The sequence below is a fragment of the Erpetoichthys calabaricus genome, chromosome 1 (genome assembly GCF_900747795.2).
Source record: "Erpetoichthys calabaricus chromosome 1, fErpCal1.3, whole genome shotgun sequence".
Lineage (NCBI taxonomy): Eukaryota > Metazoa > Chordata > Cladistia > Polypteriformes > Polypteridae > Erpetoichthys > Erpetoichthys calabaricus.
The window spans coordinates 132,451,177-132,471,176 of record NC_041394.2 but is presented as its reverse complement, the minus strand read 5'-3'; the positions used below and the strand labels follow the sequence as shown (position 1 = coordinate 132,471,176).

General features: G+C 39.3%; 1 protein-coding gene across 5 annotated transcripts in view; it reads right to left on the bottom strand.

Moving 5' to 3' along the window:
• LOC114650529 (uncharacterized) overlaps positions 1 to 20,000 on the bottom strand; it is a 414,437-nt gene that overhangs the window by 206,433 nt on the left and 188,004 nt on the right. The window contains exon 7 of one of the 5 annotated variants that reach the window (XM_051934845.1): positions 15,241 to 15,510. The exons of the other annotated variants lie outside the window; for them this stretch is intronic. Within the exon in view, the coding sequence (XP_051790805.1) occupies positions 15,241 to 15,510 (270 nt within the window). The remainder of the gene's footprint in view (positions 1 to 15,240; positions 15,511 to 20,000) is intronic. 5 annotated transcript variants of the gene reach the window in all.

The window sequence follows — 20,000 nt, the reverse complement described above, 5'->3', positions numbered from 1 at the left end:
AAATACCTTGTGGACTGATGAGTCAAAAGTTGAACTTTTTGGAAGGCAAATGTCCCGTTACATCTGGCGTAAAAGGAACACAGCATTTCAGAAAAAGAACATCATACCAACAGTAAAATATGGTGGTGGTAGTGTGATAGTCTGGGGTTGTTTTGCTGCTTCAGGACCTGGAAGGCTTGCTGTGATAGATGGAACCATGAATTCTACTGTCTACCAAAAAATCCTGAAGGAGAATGTCCGGCCATCTGTTCGTCAACTCAAGCTGAAGCGATCTTGGGTGCTGCAACAGGACAATGACCCAAAACACACCAGCAAATCCACCTCTGAATGGCTGAAGAAAAACAAAATGAAGACTTTGGAGTGGCCTAGTCAAAGTCCTGACCTGAATCCAATTGAGATGCTATGGCATGACCTTAAAAAGGCGGTTCATGCTAGAAAACCATCAAATAAAGCTGAATTACAACAATTTTGCAAAGATGAGTCGGCCAAAATTCCTCTAGAGCGCTGTAAAAGACTCATTGCAAGTTATCGCAAACGCTTGATTGCAGTTATTGCTGCTAAGGGTGGCCCAACCAGTTATTAGGTTCAGGGGGCAATTACTTTTTCACACAGGGCCATGTAGGTTTGGATTTTTTTTTCTCCCTAAATAATAAAAACCACCATTTACAAACTGCATTTTGTGTTTACTTGTGTTATATTTGACTAATGGTTAAATGTGTTTGATGATCAGAAACATTTTGTGTGACAAACATGCAAAAGAATAAGAAATCAGGAAGGGGGCAAATAGTTTTTCACACCACTGTATATATATTAATATAATATATATAAATATATAAAAAAGCATATATTCCGCTGTTGCTAAACTGCAAACAAAGCACCCCGAGTCGCTTGTGCTAATCGCTGGAGACTTTAACCATGTGACGCTGGACAAAACATTACCTGCCGTCTCCCAGTATGTGGATTGTAACACCCAGGGAAATAGGATTATTGACCTACTTTAAACATTAAAGACGCATACAGCGACACCCCACTGCCTGTGCTTGGGAAAGCAGATCATAACCTGGCTCTGCTTCAGCCTCACTACGAACCAAGAGTGAGGGAGCTACCTACAACCACATGCTCATTCAGGAAGTGGTCTCCTGAGGCAGAGCAGGCTTTGAGAGACTGCTTTGGAACTACGGACTGGGATATCCTGCAGGGATCATATAGTGAGAACATTGAGGAAGTTGTTGACTGCACTACTGACTACATCAACTTCTGTATGGCCATTGTAGTTCCAGCAAGAACAGTACGCTGCTATGCTAACAACAAGCCATGGATTACAAGTGACATCAAGGGCCTTTTGAACCAGAAGAAAAGGGCTTTTAAAGGTGGTGATCAGCATGAGCTCAAGCGCGTGCAGAAGGAACTCCGAGTCCAGCTCAGGGCGGTGAAGGAGCAGTAAAGGAGAAAGCTGGAGCAGAAGTTGCAGAATAACAGCATGAAGGAAGTGTGGGATGGGATGAAGATCATCACTGGCTGCAATTCGAAGTGTGGTGCCACCATCGAGAGAGATGTGGAGAGAGCAAACCAGATGAACAACTTCTTTAACAGGTTTGACCACCCTAACCCACTCTCACTTCGGAGTACTGCACCCTCCACCCATCCTTCTGCTGATACCAGCATAGGAGAGAGTTTCCCCCCACCCACAATTACAGCAGCCCAGGTAAGCAAAGAGCTGAGGAGACTTCGTGCCAGCAAAGCAGTGGGTCCAGATGGAGTATCGCCACAACTGTTGAACGCCTGTGCGTTAGAGCTGGGGAGTCCTCTACAGCGCATCTTCAACCTGAGCCTGGAACAGGGGAGAGTCCCAAGGCTTTGGAAAACATCTTGCATCACCCCAGTCCCAAAGGTATCACATCCTAGTGAGCTGAATGACTTCCAGCCTGTCGCTCTGACATCACATGTGATGAAGACCATGGAGCGGCTGCTGCTTCACCACCTGAGGTCACAGGTCTGCCATGCCCTCGACCCTCTGCAGTTTGCATACCAGGAGAAGGTGGGAGCGGAGGATCCCATCATGTATATGCTACACTGATCCCTCTCCCACTTGGACAGAGGCAGTGGTGCTGTAAGAATTATGTTTCTGGATTTCTCTAGCGCCTTCAACACTACCCAACCTCTGCTCCTTAGAGACAAGCTGACAGAGATGGGAGTAGATTCATACCTGGTGGCATGGATCGTGGACTATCTTACAGGCAGACCTCAGTATGTGTGTTTCGGGAACTGCAGGTCTGACATTGTGGTCAGCAACACAGGACCACCGCAGGGGACTGTACTTTCTCCTGTCCTGTTCAGCCTATATACATCGGATTTCCAATACAACTCGGAGTCCTGCCATGTGCAAAAGTTCGCTGACGACACTGCTATCTTGGGCTGCATCAGGAGTGGGCAGGTGGAGCAGTATAGGAACCTAATCAAGGACTTTGTTAAATGCTGCGACTCAAACCACCTACAACTGAACACCAGCAAAACCAAGTTGCTGGTGGTGGATTTTAGGAGGACCAGGCCCCTCATGGACCCCATGATCATCAGAGGTGACTGTGTGCAGAGGGTGCAAAGCTATAAATACCTGGGAGTGCAGCTGGATGATAAATTGGACTGGACTGACAATAATGATGCTCTGTGCAATAGAGGACAGAGCCAACTATACTTCCTTAGAAGGCTGGCGTCCTTCAACATCTGCAATAAGATGCTGCAGATGTTCTATCAGACGGTTGTGGTGAGTGCCCTCTTCTACGCGGTGGTGTGCTGGGGAGGCAGCATAAAGAAGAGGGATGCCTCACTCCTGGACAAACTGGTGAGGAAGGCAGGCTGTATTGTAGGCACGCAGCTGGACAGTTTGACATCCGTGGCAGAGCGAAGGGAGCTGAGCAGGCTCCTGTCAATCATGGAGAATCCACTGCATCCACTAAACAGTATCATCTCCAGACAGAGGAGCAGTTTCAGCGAGAGCCTGCTGTCACTGCCCTGCTCCACTGACAGACTGAGGGGATTGTTCCTCCCCCACACTATGCGACTCTTCAATTCCACTCGGGGACTAAACATTAACATTATACAAAGTTATTGTCTGTTATACATGCATTTTTATCATTCTATAATTTAATATTGTTTATTATCAATATGCTGCTGCTGTCAGATGGAGACAGATGGAGATAAAATCAGTCAGTCAGTCAGTCAGTCATTGTCCAACCCGTTATGTCCTAACACAAAGTCACGGGGGTCTGCTGGAGCTAATCCCAGCCAACACAGGGCAAAAGGCAGAAGCAAACCCTGGGCAGGGTGCCAGCCCACTGCAGGGAACACACACACACACACCCACACACCAAGCACACACTAGGGACAATTTAGGATTGCCAATGCACCTAACCTGCATGTCTTTGGACTGTGGGAGGAAACAGGAGCACCCGGAGGAAACCCACACAGACACAGGAGGAACATGCAAACTCCACGCAGGGAGGGCCCCGGGAAGCAAACCCAGGTCTCCTTACTGCGCGTCAGCAGCGCTACCACTGCGCCACTGTGCCACCCGAGATAAAATCATTGACCATAAAAATATAATGCATGCATTAAGAGACTACTTTAAGTCCTTATATCCTACTCAGTTCAAAGACTACAAGACACAATCTCATGCGTTTTTGATTCATTACGGAATTGGATAAACCTCTGACACTATCAGAACTACTCAATGCTATAAACTCACTTCAGAGTGGGAAAGTACCAGGTCTTGATGACTACCCTGCTGGATGTTATAAAAAATTCAATTAAGTTACCTCCCCTTTTATTAGCAACATTTATACAAGCCAGAGACAATGAAAGTGTACCTCAAACTTTTCACCAAGCATTAATTGCCATTTTCCTAAGAAAAATAAGGACCAATTACTATGTGCATCATACAGACCAATTTCACTTCTGAATAATGATATCAAGTGTGACAGATAGGGGGTGCTGTCGACCCCTTGAAACCTCAGACAATACGCCGAAATACCTGGTAAAAGTCCAGTAATTAAATTTATTATTACAAAAGTGTGCACCAAGCACCTCCACCTCCACTATACTCAAATAAATCAATAAACACAATAATCAATAACCAAAACCTCCACTCCACCCAGCAGCTCTGTTGCACTCCTTCCCAACTCCGGCTCAGTCTGCTGGGTTTCCCACAGTCCTTTTTATAGTCATTGACCTGGAAGTTCCTCTGTCCTTCACTTCCGGGTCAGATGAACTCTTCTTTTCCTTCAGCCCAGAAGTATTTCATTTCTTCCGTCCCCGTGATGAGGTAGTACTTCAGGGCTATAATAAACACAGTTGTGCCTCCCTGCAGCTTCCCCTGGCGGCCCCCATGGCATCCAGCAGGGCTGTGCAGCCTGAACTCCATTGTCCATAAATCCCTGCGGGAATTCGGGGCACCTCTATGCTGCAGGGAGGATTCCCTCTAGCGGCCTGGGGGTGTTGGCCGGGATAAACTGCCGAACATCCCTCACACAAGATACTCTCCAAAGTTCTAGCTAGAAACTGAGAAAGTGCTCCCTTCGGTAATATCACAAGACCAAACTGGATTTATTAAAGGTAGACACTTAGCTTTCAATCTTCAGCGCCTATTTAATATAATATAAAGTCTAACACGCATGGTTGAATGGTTGAATGGGACTGCCTATTCACCACATTGCAAAAATGTGCCCGAACATATGTGCATGGATCAAACTACTGTATACCAGTCTAGAAGCTTCAGTTTGTATTAACAACATTATCTCAGACTACTTCAAAGTACAACCCCAATTCCAATAAAGTTGAGATGTTGTGTAAAACGTAAATAAAAACAGAATACAATGATTTGCAAATCCTTTTCAACCTATATTTAATTGAATACACTACAAAGACAAGATATCGAATGTTCAAACTGATAAACTTTGTTGTTGTTTTTCAAATCTTCACTCATTTTGAATTTGATGCCTGCAACACGTTCCAAAAAAGCTGGGACAGGAGCATGTTTACCACTGTGTTATATCACCTTTCCTTTTAACAACACTCAATAAGCGTTTGGGAACTGAGGACACTAATTGTTGAAGCTGTGTAGGTGGAATTCTTTCCCATTCTTCCTTGATGTACAACTTCAGTTGCTCAACAGTCCGGGATCTCCGTTGTCGTATTTTGCGCTTCATAATGCGCCACACATTTTCAATGGGAGACAGGTCTGGACTGCAGGCAGGCCAGTCTAGTACCCGCACTCTTTTACTATGAAGACACACTGTTGTAACACATGCAGAATGTGGCTTTGCATTGTCCTGCTGAAATAAGCAGGAACGTCCCTGAAAAAGACGTCGCTTGGATGGCAGCATATGTTGCTCCAAAACCTGTATGTACCTTTCAGCATTAATGGTGCCTTCAGAGATGTGCAAGTTACCCATGCCATGGGCACTAACACACCCCCCATACCATCACAGATGCTGGCTTTTGAACTTTGTGCTGATAACAATCTGGATGGTCCTTTTCCTCTTTGGCCCGGAGGACACGACGTCCATGATTTCCAAAAACAATCTGAAATGTGGACTCATCAGACCACAGCAGACTTTTCCACTTTGCGTCAGTCCATCTCAGATGAGCTCGGGCCCAGAGAAGCCGGTGGCGTTTCTGGATGTTGTTGATGTATGGCTTTCGCTTTGCATGGTAGAGTTTTAACTTGCACTTGTAGATGTAGCAACGAACTGTGTTAACTGACAATGGTTTTCTGAAGTATTCCTGAGCCCATGTGATAATATCCTTTACAGAATGATGTCGGTTTTTAATGCAGTGCTGCCTGAGGGATCGAAGGTCACGGGCATCCAGTGTTGGTATTCGGCCTTGCCGCTTACGTGCAGAGATTTCTCTAGATTCTCTGATCTTTTGATGATATTATGGACAGTAGATGATGAAATCCCTAGATTCCTTGCAATTGTACGTTGAGAAACGTTGTTCTTAAACTGCTGGACTATTTGCCCACACAGTTGTTCACAAAGTGGTGAACCTCGCCCCATCCTTGCTTGTGAACGACTGAGCCTTTTGGGGATGCTCCTTTTATACCCAATCATGACAAACACCTGTTTCCAATTAACCTATTCACCTGTGGAATGTTCAAAACAGGTGTTTTTTGAACATTCCTCAACTTTTCCAGTCTTTTGCTGCCCCGTCCCAGCATTTTTTGGAACGTGTTGCAGGCATCAAATTCAAAATGAGTGAAGATTTGCTAAACAACAATAAAGTTTATCAGTTTGAACATTCGATATCTTGTCTTCGTAGTGTATTCAATTGAATATAGGTTGAAAAGGATTTGCAAATCATTGTATTCTGTTTTTATTTACGTTTTACACAACGTCTCAACTTCATTGGAATTGGGTTTGTAGAACACAGTACTGGACAAGGATGCCCCTTGTCGCCACTGCTATTAGCAATCGCCATTGAGCCAATGGCTGTTTACTTTCGAAATGTATCAGATGTAAAGGGGAAAATAAACAAGCTATAAAAACCTGGACATTGACACAAATAGATGAACACACATACTTCTTTATATTCCCTGATTTGTATACCAGTAAATACAAGGGATTGTCAATGTACTAACAACTCAATTGTCCTTTATTCACTCAGCATATGGAACCAATGTAGGAAGCACTTCAAATTAGAGAATATTTTATCTGTGGCACCTCTTCATGATAGCCACCTTTTTCCACCTTCTCAAACTTACACAGTTTTTAATGTTTGGAAATCATACGGGATTAAATCATTTAAAGATTTGTATATAAATAATGTCTTTGCATCTTACGAACAATTACACTCCAAATTTAGCTTCCAATCAACACAATTTTTCAACTTTCCCCAAATTAGAAACTTTATTAAATGAAACCTGCCCAACTTTCTTCACCTCCCACCTATTTCAGACAGCATTTCTATAATATACAAAACCATTTTAAAGTGCCTTACATTTAAAGATCCCAGAGTACAGTGGGAAAAGGATCTCTCACACAACATTTCAGAAAAGGGGTGGAAGGCAGCCATGCAAATAATTCACTCTGAATTTAGTTTTTTAAGTTTAACTTGATTGTATGCTTTTAATAATTTCAATTAAATTTGAATTTGAGTATTTTCTGGTAGCAGCTCAAATGCTCCACATGCCTTTTCAAGCTTTCACTGCTCCACTTGGTGGATTTAGAAGTTATAGTAGCCATATTACTGAAAATGTCTGTAAAGGTATGATCTGGTGAAGTATGCTGCCTGAAAATAGCACAGCATCGTATATGCAGACAAAATATTGTCTCCATAATGTGTACCTCTGTAAATTTGAATTAAAATGGCAGATTTAAAAATATGAAATGGTAAATTCTTTATGAATGTCATCTGATTTCAAACTCATGAACAAATATTTATACTGCAGCATTTTATGAAACATGCTTTTCAAGATTTGTTAAAGCATTTCCATTTGTCTTTCTCATTCAGATTTTGCGATGCACCCTGAGTTTTTACACTGCAAGTTTCAGTGTATTGTCACATGTAAATAAACGATGAACTTTAATTAAATACTATAATATTTTTGCTGTTTTTGATTCTGATTCACAAAATATTGAAGGCTTAAAAATAGAGAGAAAATATTAACCTTATAAAATGACTTACCTTTCCAAGATATGCTAACTGTTTCCTAAAATAACTAAAACAAATATATTGTAAAATTTTAGATTCACAAGCAATACATTTTAAACATGACATATAAATAATATATATGCTTTAACTTTCACAGTTATTTTTCTGAAATTCTCTTAATCCAACTCACAGTCATGGGATACCAGAGCTGAACCAGAAAGAATGTGCAAAGCAGGAAACAGGTCTGGATAGAGCGACAACACCATCATGTTTCACTCATTCACACACACACACAACTCTATGTACACACAAGGCCAATTTGGAATTATTGGGTTTTTTTTTATTTGTCAGGCAATTAACACATCAGTTAGGAGGTGGAAGAAAGAAATCTTAAGATTTTTTTGGATCCTAACTGCTGATCCTTACTCAGCATATAAAAGTGAAATTCACTTACTGCACTTCAGGTAGGTATATAGGTGAAGTGAAGCAATTGTAATAAAAAATAACCCTGCTAAGATTCCTCTGATAAGAAGAGCATCAAGAGACTCTAAAAAATAAATAAGTAAACAATGATCAGTACTTGTTCAAAAACAACTCTTAACTACAATAACAACTTTCCAATTTACAAGAGTGTCCTTCTCTACAAAAATAAGGACTTAGAACACGAAATATAAAACTTTTAGGCCAATTAATATACAGTATATGTTAAAATACCATTAACATTTGCTTTATAAAAAATTTAAAAACAAATAATGAGTGGTGTGTCCCATGGTTTTGGTCTGTAACCTAATGCATTCAAATTTCTTAAATACGTAAATCCCATTAAAAACTAAACACTTTTGAAAGTGTCTAAAATGTATACAAAGATTCAAACAAAACTCATAAATCTTAAACTTCATTCAATGCCTAAGGCTTCCACTTCAGACTGGTTTAACACAAGGATGTCCCATTTAATGAAAGAATAAAGATAAAAAAAAATATCATGTACAAAGAAAAAATACAAACCTCACTAAAAACAATTAAGAAAGGAACTGAACATGATAAAAGAAGTTAAGTTTCTTAGGGAGAAAAAAACTGCAAACGTATTTTAAGGAAAAAATAATAATAATAATAATGAGCACTTGGAATATTTATACAATAAAATGGCAAAAATTAGTGTAATTAACAAGTTTTCACCAAACAAAAAAGCTTTGCTTTGATAATAAATTAAAAGTTATGTTTGAAGTGCTGTCAATACTTCTTGCCATCTCTCTGACTTTGGCATCACCGGGACTGCCCTCAGATTGTTTCAGTCATATATCGTGGTCAGATGGCGCCATGTGTCCTGATAAGTGGTTTCTCAAAGGATTTGTTCTTGGTCCTCTTCTCTTATCTCTATACACCTCCACACTAAGCCTTACCATTCTCTCCATGGTATGCTATAAGTGTGATGTTGATGATACACAACTGTACCTGTTGTTTCTTCCAGAGAACCACGTGATATCTGCTAGAATCTATGCATGTCTCATTGATATTGCAACTCAATTAAATAACACCATCTCCAGCTCAACCAGGCAAAGATGGAATTTTTTGTTATCCTAGTTGGTCTTTCTGTTCTGCACCCTGTCTCAGTTCAGCATGGCTCATTATCGCTAACACCTGCTGAGTCAGTTTGCAACCTTGGGTTAGTGACTGATGACCAGCTATGTTTCACTGACCATGTTAAAACCAGCTCTTAGAGTTGCAGACTCACTCTATACAACCTCTGCAAGATCAGACTGTATCTGACAGGGTATGCAGCAAAGTCCTGGCCCAGGCTTGTGATGGTCTGGGCTAGCTCCACACTCCCTTGTTGCTTCCAGGATCCCCTTGAACCCGAAACTGTCAATAAATCATAAACCAAGACGAGCCAGGCAGTCAGCAAGAGTTTGGTGCAAATGTGCAGAGTGCTTTTATTAAAACCAAACAGAGTCGCAAGAAGTGCAGTGCAAACGACCTTCAATCAATAATCCATAAAATCATAGTGAAAGTCCAAAGGTAAAACCAGAATAAAACAACAAAGTCATCGGGTCCTTGATTTTTCTCCATTTATCTGAGCACAGTGTAACTTACTGTATCCTGTCTCCCCAGCGAACCCCATGGCTTGCTCAGCCAGCGGAGACGCAAGCTGCTGTGGTCCTCCTATCCAACCCCTTTCTTGGCTGCCTACGTCAACTTCTGCCAGACTGCTCAAAGTCAGGTGTCCACGGGAGTCTTCCTTCTCACTCTTCTGGCGTCCTTCAGATTCCTAAGGAGGACTCCACCACCATCACACCTGCTTCTCCATTAAATTCTCTAATTAAATCGTAACAATCTGCCTATAGACCACAGACAATTCGCTCTTCCACAGGGCTACTGACCACTCAGCCTCCTCTCTCTCTAGCTGACTCTCAGGCACCCAACACTGCTCTCACTCATGGTTCTCCATCTTTCATTATTAATCCTCTTTGTTTGATCTGATTCCTTTCTACCGTGTAGGCTCCTGATTGGGTGCAGGTGCTATCCTTCATGTACTCCGAGGTGTGAATGAAGCATCTGACTGACCCATTTACATGTGCATGTGAATGTACAATCAGCCCAAACAACTCTGGAGTGGAAGGTGCAAGCGTGCACCTGTTCAGAGCCAGCACATTACAGGACTTTATTTATCTAAAATTGGCTTTCCCATAGACCTCTGTCACAAGGCTTTGGTCTTGTCATTTCTTTGATCTTTTTAGCAAGAGTACGATCCCATTTCTTTGCAATCATTTGAGCAGTAGATCTGGATTTGTTAAATTTGTCTTGTAGAGAAAAGCCAAGCAAAATTATTTTGCTTGGCTTTTCTCTACATTCATAATGGCTAACACAGTACAATACCCTAGTACTTTAAATTTGTCTTGAAATTCAGACAAAACTTTGTCTATTTTGCTGAGTAAACTGACTGACTTTTGATATTTGGCATCTTTTGACTGTAAGAGTTTGGAAACTGCACTTATACTTTACAATACTTTTTTGTTTGCAAGACAATAATAAAAAAAAATAAAACACTAAACTTTTCCATCTTTTTTGTGAGTTTCTCTTCAGTTCACCTGTTTATATTCTCACTGACCAGAGCAATCTTGATTAAAACTGTCATAATGTCTACATAACAGTGTCAAAGAGCAAGAAGGGGGAGCCTTGTTTACCAATGTGCTGGAGCAGCAGTGGTATTTTTTGGCATGAAAGTTCTGGTGGTGCCATAGAAGAATTTTCATTTCTTTGAAAACTAATGTAAATGTTAACTTAAAGGAATAATAAATGTCAGTCTCTCTTTTGCTAATGACTATCAAGACCACCTATAAGCCTACATTAAGTTACTAATTTGGGCATTGGTATATTCAATTAAATGGTGAAGTAAAAGTAAACTTGTGGAATGCCAACACTGACAGGGCCATATTTAAAGCTACAATGCCATTGGAAATATTCCATGTGTTTTCCAGAATCAAACACTTTGACAGCAAATAAACAAGGTCTAGCAATAATATAACAAACCTGGAACAAAAAGGTATGTGGGGATAAATGAGGTGAAAAGTTGCCTCCATTTTATAATCATAAGCATCACATGACTATAGAAGAGCAATTACTTCATTTGTATGTTTACTGGCATTTCAGGCAGTACATGCCAAACAAAGCAGAAAGCTACGGCATAAAGGAAACATTTTCCAATTTTCCATGCATACAGCACAAAGAAGACACAATGAGCAGCAGAGAAGACAGACAGCCATAGATAATCATGCATTACAGTGGAACAAATGGAGGTTTGGACAATCTGATCACAGCCACATTCATCTGGCAGCACAAGACTAACATTTAACCACTTGTCCTCATGCCATTTTCTAACCCTGTCCTTTTCTGCAAAATTCCTAATATGCTGATTGGAACAGTAAAAAAAAAAGAATTTCTGGAGGGTATTCTTGAAGCAGATGGGTAAAGTCCTGGTCAATCTTCACACTGAGACAACACAACACTTTCCAGGACCATCAACAGCTGGTCAAGCATGAGAAATATTTAAGTGAAGCCTCCCAGGCTCACACTGTCAGTGTTTCAATCAGTAGGCACACAAAGGACCAGGTGCAAGATCTGTCCCCTCTGAATGACATGAAGACTGAGCATGACATGTAAGCAACACATTTGTAAAGAGCACTAATGCACATTTTCTATATTTGACATGCAGAGGTTAATGCACAGGAAGAATAGATTATGGATAAAGTGACTTGTTCTCAATAACAATTTTATGAATTATACATTTTAGTAATGTACATTAAATTTTAGCTTTATTCATGATCTCTTAATTGTAAGACAAAAATTTATTTGAAGCTGCCTTCCTGTTTATCTAGAACAAAATGCCATTTTTACCAGTACATTTAAATTAGAAAATTAGGTCATATATAACATTTAACTTTATATTGTGCTCTTTGATAACACTTTATATTCTGTATCAAAAGTATTATTTATCTTAACCAGGTATTCACCCATGACTCTGTTGTTGGTCTTTAGTTAACACTTAATAACAAAGTTGTGTCTGTGGCCTATACCAGATGTATACTGTATGTGGATTCATCTGTTTGAAATGGGTTGTAGTTGCAAGTAAATTAACCTAGCTGATTAAAGGAAGGTTTCTGTTACATTTCTTCAGTTTGCTATATTGCATTAAACAAAGCAAATGGGGTCTCAATCAGGTGGGTTAAATAAAGGATGTCCATGCTTGGAGTTCATATATTATGATGGCTCAAGACTCTTCTTTATTTAGTAAGTATTTTCTGCAGCCTAATGCTATAGATAAAGGCTAAGGACTAACATATTTTTGATTGTTTTCTCATATTATGTTTTAAATTTGGATTAAATTTCATTTAGGTACATTCAATAGTACAATTTTTGTTGCATTTCAAATTTCAGCTAGCAAAAATACTGCTGAAATGCATCAAAAAGCCTGTCACATACCTAACCAAACAGTTTATCTATGTTTCGGCAAAGCAGAAGGAATGAAAAACAAATGGTATGTTTTATATGAAGAATAAGCATAGCCACGTAATATAAAGGACTAATATCTGTATGTATGTACTGTAAAGTTGACTGACTGACTCACTCACTCACTCATCAACACAAACACTTTTCCCATTTATCTAAAAAGCTGAAATTTGGCAGGATGGTATATCTAGGGCAGTAGGTATCCACTAAAAAGGGCATTTCGATATATCCGTATTTAGGGTAAAAGAAATATTAAATATTCCAAAATCTCACAAATGACTTGACAGATTTGAGCTGAAATTTGGAGGCATTGTCAAAACAGCAAAATTAGCTGACACATTTTTTTTTTATTTTGTGATACTCGTCATTGATAATGCTGTAGTGAGTGGGATGTTCTAACCATTTTGCCAGAGCACTGACAGCGATGTCACAGAGAAATGGGGCGTGACAGTTTATACAAATGTAGGCCATCTGCTGAAGCAAAAAGAAAGGAGCAAAGTTTGGGGAAACTCAAAGAAGAAAGTTTAGCAAGTGCTTGTCTGGCACTGTGGCTGTGAGAGTAGTGAATTTCACGCAACTGATCTTGTAAGAAAGATATTTAATATATATTACCCGTTTAAATCTTTGCAGAAGGACTTGGACAGCATACAAGCTTGGGCAGATTTGTGGCAGATGAAATATAATGTCAGTAAATATAACATATTACACATAGGAAGTTAGGTTTGAATCCACAATGGGAGGTCTGAAAATCAAGAGTACACCTTGAGAGGATGATTTAGGAGTCGTAGTGGACTCTATGCTATCAACTTCTAGACAATGTTCAGAAGTGATTAAGAAGGCAAACAGAATGTTAGGTTATATAGCACAATGTGTGGAGTACAAGTCCAAGGAGGTTATTCTTAAGCTTTATAATGCAATGGTGAGGCCTCATTTGGAGTACTGTGTGCAGTTTTGATCTTCAAACTACAAAAAGAGAATAGCAGTGCTGGAAAATGTCCAGAGAAGAGTGACCTGGCTCATACTAGGGCTACAAGGGATGAATTATGAAGAAAGATTAAAAGAGCTGAGCCTTTTCAGCTTGAGCAAATGAAGATTAAGAGGTGACTAGATTGAAGTGTTTTGAAGGGATTTAGTATGGTGGATCAAGACTGTTATTTTGAAATTAGTTCTTCAAGAACATGGGTACACAGTTGGAAACTTAAAAAGAGTAAACATTAGGAATTTTTTCTTTACACAAAGAACCATAGACACTTGGGATAAGCTACCAAATAGCATGGTAGACAGTAAGACTTTAGGGACTTTCAAAACTAGATTTGATGTTTTGTTAGAAGAATTGAGTGAATAGGACTGGTGAACTTTGTTGGGCTGAATGGCCTGTTCTCGTCTAGATTGTTGTAATGTTCATCTTGTCTTCTACCTTATGCAAAGGAAAAGGTTGGGACTACAATTCCCATCAGCCAGTGCACTACTCAAGATGATTTCATGAGCACTCACAAATTTTAAATAAGAGCAATGACAAATGCAGAATGTGATCAAAGGTAGCAAGTGTTGCATTTGTTTTTCCACAACCACTTTGGAATAACAAATTAATTGTCTCCCTGGATTATTGTTTTACCTTTATAAGCTTTTTGACGACTCACTGACAAAATTTAAAGAGAGGGGTTTTTCCCCCTTTGTGAATCGAATGTGATATGAAAAACAGCATTAGGGGGGTCCCTTTGGTGAAACAAACGCATTTAGAAATTGAGAAAAATATCACACAGCATTGTCAATCGCTTCAGTAGATGGGAGATGTATCACATATAACAATAAATCTGAGATAGACTGATTATACTACATTTCTTATCAGTACATAGTTTTTTGTTTTTGAAAAATCCAATACTGTTGTCTACTAGCATATCGCCAGTAAGCCACAATACCAATCAATGGTCAGCACTTTTTTTATTAAAAAAAATAAAACAGAAGAAATAAAAAAACAACAAAAAAACACTATAAATGAATCTCATCCTGGTTGAAAAGACCTGAAGGTTGAGCGGGAAGATGAGACAAAACTGGGTTTGTAGGAGAGAAAGAGTGATTTATATTCCATCCATCCATTATCCAACCCAGTATATCCTATCTACAGGGTCACGGGGGTCTTCTGGAGCCAATCCCAGCCAGCACAGGGCGCAAGACAGGAAACAAACCCCGGGCAGGGCGCCAGCCCACCGCAGACTGATTTATATTGGATTATATATTTTGTAGAGACTTGCACCACACTTTTTTTATTTCTTTGAACACATAATATTTTGAATATAATTACACTTTGCTCCAGCATTGCTTGTTTGGTGACCGGGATATAAGGAATTGCCAAGGCCACAGGCAATCTAGCTATCAAAGGATCTGCTATGTAGATTCTTGCCTTGTAAGAAAAAGGGTAGCATTGGGAATAATGCCAGTTGGATAACAGTAAGGGTGGAATATATTCTTGTCTTGAATGGAAATTATATTGTAGTAAAAATATTTATAATCAAAATAAAGAATACACTTCATTAAAAATATATAATAAATATTTTAAAAATATTACTATTAATGTCATGCCATGCTCACCTCCTTCATCTGTGTGGATCACATCACTTTTGGGTGATTTTATTCCTTCATACTCATATTGACACCAGTAGCCCTGAGACTTCTCACCATCATGCCTTGAAGTTTCAAAGATAACAACGTTCTGATTCTTTTCAGCCTTTTTACTCTCAGACCATTCTTCTGTCCCCTCCTGATACAAGCTGAACAGCACTTCAGTGACATTGTCAGGGGCTATACAGAGAATTGAAGTTTTATTTTCATCATAGAAAGAAATCTCTGGTTTTGGAATATCTGAAAAAAAAAACGAAAAGTTGTATTATCTTGACATTTTAACTTTTAGTCTGTGCAATTTCTTTACAGTTCGCTGACATTTATGACTTTCATCTTCAGTCACTCTGATTGCCACATGTGAAATCTGCTACTATTTTCAAGTCTGTCAGAATTCCTCATCGATCAGTAGATTCTTACATCCCGCTACACTATTTGTCTGTATGTAAAGATAATAAAAATGCAAATCAGTAATTTAGTACGGGATATTTATATTTTATATTTTGTTGGAGGACTTATTTAAGGACCTGAATAGTAGTTTTGTTGGAAAATAATTTTCAATTACTTGCCAAATTTGCAGAATGAATGTACTGAACACTGGAGACTGATAGAAGACAAAACATTTTTCAAAATCTCATAATCATAAAAAGGATGTAAAAGAAAAAGAGAGGTTATAGAATGATTCCCTTACTCGAAACATGTTTATTTCATGCTGAAAATATGTCACTGAAGAAGGTCACAATAATATTGTTAAAATGAAAAACCCTCAGATAAATTACATACATCAAGTGCATTGTTGATATTTTTTTCGATATTTTATTTTATAATAATGTTGACAATTCAAGTATTGATTTTTTTTGTTTATTCAGTACCATTTTTGATATGAAAATTTGGCTGGGACCATACCAGAATTTTCCTGTATGTGTGCAGATTTCTCTAACATTAACATCAACTTACCTGACTACACACATCTGTCTCTCTCTTGTTAATGATTGGCAAGATGTGAAAGTTCAAGCATCGTTTGCATCAATCAAATGACAGGATGCTTTTGCAAGGTCTTACTCCATGATTCTGCTGGTTTATTTTTCCAGCAATGGCTTTTTACAAATTTAGCACTGTTAGATGCTGCTTGTTAAAAGCCCCATTTTCAAATGCAAATGAGCGAATACAATTTTTTTTTAAATTAGTTTTTTTTTTTTTTTGAATACTGAGAATAAGAGTTCTAATTGTGCTGCTAGACAGGATTAAGCATTGTGAACCTTGAACATGGACTCCAAAGGCTTCAAGGCTTTATTTTCTGCACAACAATACAGTGCACAAACTAGCAATAATAACGCTGTCTCTCTCTTCCACCGCCTCCACTCCTCACACAGAAGCTCCGTCCTCCTCCACCCGACTCCGGCTCACGGAATGGAGTGAGGTGGCCCCTTTTATAGTGCACCCGGAAGTACTCCAGGTGCTCCACAATTAACAACCGGCAGCACTTCCATATGTGGCAGAAGTGCTGCATAGGCACCCAGCTCCTCTTCAGGCAGCACAGTTCCGGAGCTGTCTGGGCGCCCCCTGGTGGTGGCCACATCCCCCCATAAGGTTGAGCTTCCAAGCTCGGTGGCCCCCATGCAATCCAGGGAGGTCACTCTCTTGCGTTCCAGGGAAGATAGAGCCCCTCTCCCGGTCCTTCCCGTTTCCAAGCGTCTGGGTGGGGCAAGGTCCCCAGACGTCTATCACAGCATTTAGTAACTTTTCACAAACAGATGTGTCTCGGGGTACAGCAATTCCAAATATACAAAAATAAGATCATAATAAAAAAAATATCAAAGGTTTTTTTAACTGAATTTCAATTAATTTTTATTTAATGACTTCTATTTTTTACTTACAAACAGAGGAAAACTAGTTTTGACACATATGAATACATAGCAGCTATCACTAACAGTGAGGAATAGTTCTGCACACGATAAACTTTGTTAGCAATTTCATTCATTTTGTGCTTTCTTGTACTCAAGTTGCCAAATGTAACCATTAGAACACACAGTTACATTTTAGCAGCTCATGTAACAACTGTCTACTAAGCTGAGTGGTAGAAATCAGTGCTTGCAATTCCCAGCATCCTAAGCATGCCTCGCAGTCCTAGGGAGTACAGCTGCTGGAAGGGGAGGTGACACACTTAGCAATCCTTCAGTAAAGACGTCATATCTGTACTCAGGGGTTAATCATCAGCTGGTGGTAAGTTTTTATAGCATCAATATGCCTTTTCACTGTCATTATCAAAAACTGTTGAATAGTTAAGCATAAATTAAAATGATACTGCACATACCAATTGTTCATTTTAGGTTAAATTATTACTGTTTTGTTATTTTAAGTACAATAGAATTGGTTCACTGCCATTTTATTAATAATATTGAAACATCCACCCATCCATCCACCAACTAAATCTTCTTATCCAGAGCAGGGTCACAGGGAAGCTGGAGCCTATTCCAGCAAACCTCAAACGCAAAGTGGGTACAATTCCTGGACATGGTGCCAGTCCATCGCAGGCTGATCGCACGTATATACATAATGGCCAAATTAACATTACCAGCCTACCTAACTCACGTCTTTGGACAGTAGGAGGAAGCCCAAGTAGACAGAAGGAGAACATGGACACTTCACACATGCAGGATGCAAGACTTTAACTCCAGGCTCCTTCTTGTGAAGAAGCAGTGCTACCAATGCACCACCCAAGTTTGAAATATTTTTTTGTAAAATAGGAAGTAAAGCCTTTTTTTGCTGGTGTTTCCAATAACAGATATTTTCAGGGCAAGTTCTGTACTATAATACATACTAAATTGTGTTACGAACATTCATAGAAACTTAACCTGAGGGTCTCCTGTATTTAAATCCTGTTAAAAATACTTTTATGAAACTTTGTTATTACTGTAACATAGCATAACATTTTCTAATTGAATTGTGATTAGTTATATTTATCTGTTTAAATACTGTCTAAAATATAACAAGTGTGGCAGACGGCTGGGTGCCACCCCCCAGCCGGGACGCCCAGGAAGACAGGAGGAGGGTTCATGCCTCCTCCAGAACACGAGAGGGCGACCACCCTGGTTTCATTAGGGGCCACGGGTGCAGGGCTTGGAAGCCCCACCCTGTAGGGGCCCGTGGTCTCCGCCAGGGGACGCCCCCATGCCTGAAGAACCCGGAACCCCAACACTTCCGCCACACCAGGAAGTGCTGGGGGGAAGAAGACTGGGAACACCCGGAAGGCTTCCGGGAACACAGCCGGCACTTCCGCCACACAGGGGAGTGTCTAGGGAGTGTCAGGGATCACCTGGAGCCCATCCGGGTAATTATAAAAGGGGCCGCCTCCCTGCACTCGAGGACTGGAGTCGGGTGAGGAGTGGACAAGGTTTGTGTGCAGGAGAGTGGAGGCGGCCTGATGAGCAGGCAGAGAGACTGAGAGAGGCCTGGACTTTGGGGGAGTTTGGTGCTTGAGGCACTGGGTTGTGCACTTTATTGGACTGTGTTTATGCACAATAAACGTGTGGTGGATTTAAACATGGTGTCCGTCTGTCTGTGTCCAGGCAGCGTATCACACAAGATACAACTTGTGAGTGCTGCCATCTAGCTACAACATCACTGGGCCACTAAATTAACATCACTTTGAACAAATATATTTACAAGTCTTTAGATAGCGTTAGGCTTCACAATCATTTCTAATCCATTAACAGTGATATTTAGCATACAAACAGATGGCATTAAACTGTATAGGGATAAATTGATTGCAATTGCTTATACCTTAATACTAGCATGCAGACATATCCTATTCAACTGGAAAAATACCCAGCCCACCTTTTATAACTCAATGGTTAAGCAACACTCTATAATATAAAGTTTTTGAAAGCATAGCACAGTCGGTCTTAGGAGTGCATAATTACTACAAAGTTCATAATTGATTAATATTACCCTTTATATTTTAATTGCAATTATTAATTGCAATTAACATTAAAATGAAATACTTATTTTTTGTCGGCAACTGCATTTACTGTATTCTGCATACACATAGCACAGTGGGACTTCTTAAAAACTGTTGATGCGAAGTTGTTAAATGCTGGATTTGTTGATAAATGTTAACTTTAATGTTTAAAAAAATATTGTTTCTTATTTACTGTTTGTAATAAAAATGGAGGATATCAATAAAGAAATATGTGTATTTTGTTATACTGTATATAAAGTAACATACCAACATTCAAATAATTACAAAATAATATAACACAAAAATATTTTTTTCTTTATTTTTCAAAACAAATGTTACTTCTGATAAAACCAGCCATAACCACCACTCATGATTCAAAAATGTAAAATGTGGGGAAATGTTAAACATAAGAATGTTAAATTGCAATTCTGCTTTATTAGAAAATGCTAAATTTGCATATGTTCATACAATTACAGCACAGACTAAAATCTTAAGTGACAGTAATGTAAGATTAAGAAGTTATGGTAAACACAACCTGAAAATTCTGTTATAGAGATATGTAAAAAAATTAAATGTAACAACAGAAATATATTTTAAGCTCATTAATTATTTAGCTGGCAACATATTATTACGTGCTGCTGCCACTGTGTCATTTATATAATGTGCCATATCATAGAGAACCATCAAATCAAAAAAGAACATTGCTGTCTAAATACTTTTGAAGTTCACTATATGCTTACAGTATTTATTCATTATCAGGCAATGAACTATT